At 34.9% G+C, this 9415-nt stretch overlaps 1 protein-coding gene across 1 annotated transcript; it reads right to left on the reverse strand.

Moving 5' to 3' along the window:
• Nucleotides 1–5264: 5264 nt before the first annotated feature.
• Nucleotides 5265–8386, reverse strand: LOC117918084 (receptor-like kinase TMK4). The gene is made up of 2 exons (XM_034834610.1): nt 6112–8386; nt 5265–5899 (listed from the first exon to the last, which is right to left on the reverse strand). Exons 1-2 carry the CDS (start codon nt 8384–8386, stop codon nt 5394–5396), a joined length of 2781 nt encoding a protein of 926 aa, XP_034690501.1. The 3' UTR covers nt 5265–5393.
• Between the last annotated feature and the right edge of the window lie 1029 nt (nt 8387–9415).

Genomic DNA, 9415 nt, shown 5'->3' on the forward strand with positions numbered 1-9415 from the left:
GGTTCCAAAGATCGATGTTCTTAGGTTTTGTAGATGAAGAGACGGTAAAGTGCCAACTTTTGTTAGTTTAAACCTCTTTTCTTTTGTCATTTTTTATTTTGATTAAAAACTATAAGAAATTAAAAAGTAGAAAATTATTTTTATTTTAAAATTCTTTTAATCTTATAAATATGAAATAAAACATTATAATACATTAAATTTTTTCTTGATTTTTTTTAATTTTTTTTTCAAGGGTTTTCTCTCTTTCTATAAACTTTTCTTTTCTCAAATTAAAAATACTTGAATCTGAGTTTTAAGCATTTGAACAAAAAGAGATTTAGCTTTTTTTTTAAAAAAAAAAAAAAAAAAAAAATGGTTACCCCATTTACACTTGGAATATGAGATTTAGTAAAAAAAACAAAAAAAAAAACTATTCATATTTTTAATTCCTTGTTTACATAGAATTTGAAATAAATAGAAGTGGAAACAAACTAAGTTCAATATTTTCTTTTAAATTCAACTTAATGTACACTGTATTATTATTAAATTTTATTCCTATTATTCTATATTAAGAATATTTTTATAGAATTAATATATAAAATGTATTTATTCTAGTTTCTAGATCACAAAAATTAAATTCTTTGCTTTTCATTTTTTAATTTTTCTTTTAAAAGAAAATAAGTTTTATTTAAATTTATATTTATTTTTTTTCACCATTTTATATTTATTTACGTTGCACCATGTCTTCCATTCATCATATGCATGAAAATGGATATTTTCTTTTATTTGCTTTTATCTTCTCACATACTTTCATAACAAGTGATGATTGCATGTGCTAAATTAAACAAAACCAAGAATATTTATTCCTCACATATATTTCAACATCATTTCAAGATAAAGATTTGAAAGGATTAGCACCCAAGCCTTCTTCTTCAAGTATTAATAAAACAAAACCTTATTTGCTTTTTACCTTCTCACATACTTCCATAACAAGTTATCATTGCATGTGCCAAAAAAAGTATTGATAACCACTAAATGTTAAACAAAACTGAGAATTTGTTTCACTCACATATATTTTAACTTCATTTCAAGATAGGATTTGAAAGAATTAGCACCCAAGCCTTCTTCTTCAAGTATTTATAAAACAAAACCAAGAATTTGATTCACTTACTCTCTCTCTCTCTCTCTCTCTCACACACACACACACACACACACACATATATATATATATATATATATATATATAATACTTTTTCTTCCTCTTTTTCTTTTTCTTCTTAAGTATTAATAAAATAAAACTAAGAATTTGTTTCACTCATATATGTATTTAAAAAACTAGACTGATTAACTTTCAAGTTATTCACAACCAATTCATTGATTTAGGCAATCCATCTAAGGTTGTAGTGCATTACCTTATAATTGGATGAATAACTTGTCTTTCTCATTGAGATGAGTTTTTCATGTTGAGTGCACTAGTTTGCATGGTTATATATTGGATATGACCTATGGTGAATTATGACATTGACTATTAGGGATTTATGATTCACTAAGTTATTATCTTACATGGACTCTCAACCTTGAGAGAACATTGAGCTTGTGTTGAGGTCTTTAGTGGTTTTGAGTTATAGGTGAGACCCTAAGGTGGTCATATATTCTCTATGGATTAGGTCATTATTAATTAAGGCAAATGACAATAGGTATTCTTGATAAATGCACAATTATATCTTATGAGATTGAGACAATGTGTTCCCTTGGGTGATCCTAAGGACTTGTGAATATGAAATTTATAGCATTGTAGTAATTCCTTTAATGGAATTCAACATATGCTCTTAGTGAGATGGAGCATATCAATTGATCATATAATAAGAAGATTTGATATTCAAGAATTGTAGAGGTAATCCTTAGAGGTTAATAACATTTACCTTGTTAGATTATAAGCACAAATTCATGAGGAGTCTACATGCAGTGCTTAATAGGTTAAGAACCGTAGAAATTGATTAAATTGACATAAGATATGAGAGTGCAGTTGGCTCTCTTTAATGGAGTGTTGAGCCAATTCCATAATTGGATTATGAGAGAGCCAGTATTTTCCTATAGGTTCTTGTGGTCCTCACTCAAGCTCACAATCTTTGTCAGTGGAAAGGTTTAAATATGTTATATATATACTAGATTGGATATTTGCTTTGCTATAAGGATAGTGAGTAGATATCAATCTAATGCAGACATGGAACATTGAATAGCGGTCAAGCATATATTCAAGTAACTTCGAGAACAAGGGATTATATGTTGATGTATCATTGTGATGAATTGTTAACCCTTGGGTACACAAATTCAAACTTTTAGTCTGATTGAGACTTTCACAAGTCTACCTTAAGATTTTTCTCCACTCTAGGTGGTGGGGTTGATAGTTGGAGAAGTATGAAGCAATCTTGTATTGCTAACTCCACTATAGAAGTTGAGTATGTTGCTACTTCTAAAGCAACAAAGGAAGTCATCTAGCTTTAGAAGTTCTTAATGGGACTTGAGGTAGGACCCTTGGTGTATCACCTTTGATACTGCTCTATGATAATAGTGAGGCGGTGACATAGTCTAAAGAACCAAGAAACCACCAGAATGGTAAACACATAGAGAGGAAATATCACTTGATACGTGAGGTAGTATTAAGAGGAGATGTGGTCGTGTAGAAGATCACTTCTATAGAGAATTTGGCAGATCCCTTTACGAAGACTTTGTCTATTAGATTCTTTGATGGTCATAGGGATAACTTAAGTGTCAAATGTGTTCATAGCATGCTTTAAGGCTAATGAAAGTTTGTTGGGATTGAGCCCTAAAAAGCATGACATGATGTAACAAATTGAGATACACTTATAATTTTTTTTATTTCATAAACAATTTACTAGAGAGTCGTTTTTCACCTCTAGAGAAAGAGAGATAAAGACAGAGTAAAAGAGAGTAAAAGTTCCCTCTCCTCTAAAACCTACACTTTAGAGTGCGAAGATCGTGGTTAGAGTAGTCATGGGATAAAAGATCTTGGGTGTACGAGACTTCCAAAGATTTTAAGCTTTTTCTTCACTGCATGAGTTTGAGAGAACATCCATATCTAGGTATGATCACTATATTCTCTAGATTATTATTCTCTATGATTTACTTATTGTCATTGTTCCACTATAATAGTTTCTAGAGAAGCTTATGATAGATTCTATGCTCCTTATTTGATCCAAGGTAAGAGAACAGAGAAATCCAGAATTTCCAATATAAGTGACTTTAGTCCATCTTTAGACTTGAGTTACTTAAACTAACCCACTTGGCTCTTAATAATCCAATTAGGTTTCTACTAATTAATTAGCTTAGTCCAATAAGATCATTTATAAGCTCCTATGTGATCTTAAGTATTTGTTGAAACACCCTTACGCACACAAGTGGATAAAGAATTCAACTAATCCTCATAAACTGTGTTATATAGGAATACAAGATAGAACGGGGACCACTAGAACTCATAGGAAAATACCGACTTCTTCAAAATCCAATTTTAAATTTAACTCAACATCCTACTACAAAGAGTCAATTATACAATAATATCCTATGTATATTACAACAAGATACAAAATCTCAGGGTCCCATGACCTACTATCCACTGTATATAGGTTTCCCATGAACTGGTGTTTACAATTTAATAAGGTGAATGTCATCAACCTCTCAAAATTACTTCTACAATCCTTGAGTCTCAGGTCCTCCTATTATGTGATCAATTGACATACTCTATTCATAGCAAACATATATCAAGTTCCTGTTAAGAAACTATTACAATCATAAATTTCTTGAACACATGTCCTTAGGATCATCTAAGGAGAAACATTGTATGGCTGGTAAAAATGGGAAACTAGAATCTTATTAAATAAATAATCTATAAAATATTAAATCAAGTCATGTTTTTAAAAGCTCTATCATAACAAAAATTTGAGCTAATTTTTTAGCGAAAATCTTAGCTATATCGTTACTAAAATTCATATTGATTTAAGGTGAAACTGTTTTGGTTTAATAATTTGGATTGTTTTCAATTTTAAAATCTAAGCTGATTTTGGCCTTAATTATGGGCTAGTTTTAGATTAAAAAATGGACTGATTTAGAATGAAATATGGGCTGTTTTGGTCCTAAATTTTGGGCTATTTTTTGAGTGAAAATCTAGCATGTATCTTCACTAAAACTTGAATTGATTTTTGGGTAAATATTGCGGCTGCTTTGTCTTGATAATCTGGACGATTTTTTACTTTAAGATCTCGGATGATTCAGGCTTTAAGTCTTGATCAACTTTGAATTAAAATACGGGCGGATTTGAATGAGAATATGGATTAATTTTAGGAGTTGTTGGGCCTGAATTATTGTTCAAAGTATGTTTGATGCATGTTCTATCAAGTGATTGAACTGGTAGTCCATTTCACCATGAATTTTGAAGTTTGAATTGATTTGTAATCAAGTATGGGCCACTTCAAATATATATATATATATATATATATATATATATATATATATATTTTATGGAAATTTGGCAAGATCATTTCAATGAGAAAGGATCATCATGCCTAGAGACTTTATGACTGTGATCTTCATATCCACAATAGAAACCTTTAGGTCAATCTAGATATTTTTTATTAGTGTTTAAAGATGTATAGAAGTTATCATCAAATTCTGCAAGACATAAGACAAAATTGAAAATGTAGTCACAAGTCGGAAGCTTTTGTGAAGATGAAAGAAAAGCATCATGTGGCACAAGTTACAAGTTTAGCTTAACGGAGGCTGTTAGGCGTCTAAGATAGACATTTTATTGATGCAGTACATAGGGAGTGTAGCTCTATGACTCATTGAGACCAAACTGAGGAATATAAAAACTGAAGTTAGGCATATGTATTTAGTTAGCTTTGTTATTAAACAATGTGTTCTAGAAATGGGAAATGTACCTGGTAAGTCTTAAGAAACTACTATGCAAAAATATCTGTGATTAAAAAAGAAAGGAGTCAAGAAAATGTGGTAGTTATGTTTGGGTATTGCATCTCTACCTTTTCACTCCGTTCTTCTCACCCCCGCATCAGTTCATTAGTGTGTGTTGATAACTTCATGAACAAGTCTGTTTTGGGAATCTAACCATTGTCCATGGGAATTGAGAAATATTTTGTTTTGTGATTTGAGTCTTAAGACTATTGAATGTCCACCTCATTAACAATCCAATATGCACTCCCTACCATGAAAGAATCCAAATCAGAAAAATTCATAATTCATCCGTTATCATGAATCATGGTATGAGTGAAAAAGATCTACATATCAATGGTCTATGAGTACAAAAACTAAAACAAATAGAAGAACAGGAGAAAATCCAGGTAAATGAATGGTTATATAAGCATTTGTAAAGCTCATTCTAGTCATTGCTGATCCAATGAATGAGACGCTGAACGCTTTTTTGATATGCTCTGTGCTCCACTGTTGTAGAGATTAAGGGTCATACTGGAAGTCCCTTCATTAGCTTGCCATCTCTCCAAGGCTTGAGGAAGGCTCAAGTTGAAGTCATCAATGCCAAAGTCATCATTTTCTTCATCATCAGCTGAAGGTTTCCATTCGTCTAAAAGGTGCGATAAAACATTAACTGCATGGCTCATGTCTGGTCTCTGGTGTGGCTCACGAGCTGTGCAGTGTCCTGCTAGTTCTGCTACTTCGCAGATGCTTCTAAAGGTTTCTTCATCAGGGTGTAGGGAGGGATCCAAGGCATCTCTGATGTTGTCTGGGTTAGGGAGGACTCTCCGGAACCAACTAACCAGATGTGACTTCTCCTCTGGCAAGGCTTCATCTAGTGATTTTCTACCCGTGATCATCTCCATCAAGACCACCCCAAATGCAAAAACATCCACCTTTATCGTCACTCTTCCCGTAGCTGCAATGAATACAAAGATTTAGAGCTTCTTCCTCGCAAATTATTAACAATTATGCAAGACCCAACTTAATGAGAAGTGACAATGGAATAAAAAGGCGTGATACCTCAAATTGGAGTTTAGCAATTCAGTTTGAAGGAAGAAACCTTTCCATAAGATCACCATAAGTGGCTGGTTATGGAGTCTAAATAAGAAAATATGAAGTTTTACTTACCAGCATATTCAGGTGCAAGGTATCCAAATGTCCCAGCCAACCGTGTCTCGACCGAGTACTTCCCATCAGGCGCATTCTTAACCAAACCAAAATCAGAAACCTTGGCTCTCATGTCAGTTCCAAGAAGGATATTAGATGGTTTCAAATCGCGGTGAATAAAACTCTGCTGTGCCAAGCTGTGCAAATATTCCATCCCTTTGGCCACGTCCAAAGCAATTGTAATCCTTTGCTTCCAAGTAAGAGGAGAGAACCCGGTCTCATTGTATTCAAACAAGTGCTGCCCTAAAGTCCCTTGCGGCATATACTCATAGACCAGCAGCCTCTCATTGCCATTGATGCAAAAACCAAGTAGTGCAACTAAATGCCTGTGCCTAACTTTTGTGAGAACCCCGATTTCCGCCTGAAACTCGCTCAGCCCCTTTGTGCCCACAATGGCAGATTCCATCCTTTTCACCGCTATTTGTGTCCCATCGTGGAGTTCCCCTCTGTAGACAACCCCAAATCCTCCCTTACCCAAGATGTTGGCTTCATCGAAATTGTTTGTCACTTGCCGTAGAACCTCTATTGGAATAGCAACATTGCCACCATCATAAACATGCATATCGCCGCTAGAACTGCTTTGATTGTGCGAATCAGATCCACTTGTACCATTGCCATTCGCTTTACCCGTTATCAAACTCCTTACACTTCCCTTCCCCTTCAGCGATCTTTTCGACATTACTAATTTCCTATGGCGTCTTTTGGCATACAGACCATAAATTACTAATGACACAATGCCCATGAAAACAGCGGAACCAACAATAACACTAACAAAGAACCCCGGAGAGGAAGAAGAGCTTGTGGCTTTGGATGGGGTTGTAGTTGGTGTAGAATCTGAATTAGAAGCAGGACTTCCTGATCCCGACGCCCCTCCGTCACCTGCAGAGGTTGAATTGGTGCCAAGAAGGTTATTACCTTGGGCTTTGACAGAAACTGTTGATGGAAAATGTGGTAAACTCCCAGAAAGGTTATTATTGGAGATGTCCAAAATGCGAAGCTCTTTAAGGCTTGTCAAGCTAGCTGGCAATGTACCACTGAGGTCATTGTCATTTAAAAGCAAATTCCTCAGTGAGGTAAGATTGGCAAAGGCAGGTGAAATCGACCCACTCCACTCTTGCTTCCCAAAATTAACTATAGTCACATTTTTTCCTTGCGCATCACATGAAATAAAACTCCATCCCTTACAAGCATCATTTCCTTCCCAAGATTGAGCCAATGTCATCGGGTATCCCAAGGCTTTGGCCACCTCAAGCAGTGCAGTGACCTGAGGATCGCATGGACCTGGTTGTGGGTTACAAAAGTTGTTGGTCGATCCTAATGTAACCTCCACGGTTTTGGAAAAATTAGGATATGGCCCTTGCAACTTATTGTTCTGCAAAGATATATTAACGAGCCTAGGATGGGAAAATAATGAAGGAAGAAGAACACCCGTGAGCTGATTATCGCGAAGTTGTAGATCAAAAATGGCACTGCTGTTGGAAAGATCAGGGATGGGACCCGAAAAGGCGTTAGCATGGAGCCAAGCCTGTGACAGCTGCACCATTGCTCCAAGCACATCGAGCCTGCCCGAAAGCCCTACTTTTTGATTATTGAGCCACAAGTTCTGGATCCCAGAGCCACCAAACGAAGGCGGCAGAGGGCCGGTAAGATTGTTGTAAGAAAGCCTCACGGATTGTAAATTGGGGAATGATCCAAATATGTCTGGAATTGTACCAAAAATATTAGCATTGCTTGCCAACAAGGAGGCCAGGCTTGTGGACTCAGAAAGATGTTCCGGGATTCTCCAGGGCTGCAGGCTAGGGTTCTCGCGGATGCTAAACGTTTGTAAGCTGTTGAGGCCTAGGAGGAACTCAGGCGGAACGGAAGAGAAGTTGTTGTTATCGAGAAAGACGCTCTGGAGAGACGTGAGGTTTGAGAGAGATGGTAGGGGGCCCGAGAGCTGATTCTTTTGGAGAGACAGTGCCTGCAGCTGGGGAAGCTGATTTATGTCCGAAGGCAACATGCCCGAAAGCGACCTGGAAGCAAGATTGATGGAGATGACTTGGCCGATAGCGTCGCACTTGACTCCGGACCATTTGCAGTGGTTGGTGCCGGACCAGCCAGACGGGGATGGGGAGAGGGCAGCGGCCAGCTTGGTCATGAAGGCGGCTTCATCTGCGGTGGTGGTGTTGGCCGAGAGAGAAAGACAGAGGTAAGTGAAAGTGAGGAGGAGCATGGGTGTGGACGAATCCTCCATTGGCGTTTCTCTATCTCTCTCACTGGGGGAGAGAGAATGAGGGAGAGAGAAAGTGGTTCTAATTTGAGGTTGGAGAGGAAGAAGCGGAAGGCAGGACCGTTTCAGGGAAGTTAGCTCTGCGCAGTTATGAATTAAACGCAGTGCTTTAATCTACAACTGTCTTCTATTCTCTTGGGTTCTTTGCATTTTTGTTTGTTTATTTATTCATTCCTAACCTAGAAAACATCTACTAGATTCGAGATATTGCATATTTATTCGGTGTATTTACATTTTTTTTTTTTTTTTTTTGTCTTTTACCTTTTCCATCACATTGAAGTTTCTTGTTTCTTTCCATGAAGTACTAAGTGTTTAAATAATTTTTTATTTCAAAAATGGTCTTTATCATTTATATCATGTATGTTTATATATGTGATTAATTCGGATAATATTTCTAGGGAGAATTGTATAGTTGGGCCCAAAAATTAATATTTGGTCCATATATCATGTATATTTAAGCTTAAGACCCTAACAAAGTATGAAAATTAATACGAAGGATATTGTCTTTTATTAATCCCTAAAATACTTTTAATCCTTACATGGGCACAAGTGAGCATGAATTTCAATTTTTTTATGTTTTTTTTTTCCTTTTTCTATTCCTTATTAAGTATTACTCATTTCTAACTTTCCTTTTTCTTTTTCTTCCAATTTATATTTCTATTTTATGTCAAATAAAAAACAATAATATTTTTTGTTTTTCATTTTTAAAGATATTGAATCTTTTTGCTCTTATTATAAGCAATGATAAATTTTTTGAGATTTTTCATCTAAATATTTTTTATCTTTTTGTATTTATCTTTTAGTTTAATTTTTATTTTTTGTTTTAAATTTATATTACCCTTTCATTTACATTTTTCTCTTATTTTTAATTATTTTTTTATATTTTCTACATTAACCATATTTTAAAAAAAAATTTAAAACTAACTATCACTTCACTTTATTATATATATATATATATATATATATATATATATATATATATATATATCAATT

The sequence above is a fragment of the Vitis riparia genome, chromosome 7, assembly GCF_004353265.1.
Source record: "Vitis riparia cultivar Riparia Gloire de Montpellier isolate 1030 chromosome 7, EGFV_Vit.rip_1.0, whole genome shotgun sequence".
In the NCBI taxonomy this organism is placed as follows: Eukaryota; Viridiplantae; Streptophyta; class Magnoliopsida; order Vitales; family Vitaceae; genus Vitis; species Vitis riparia.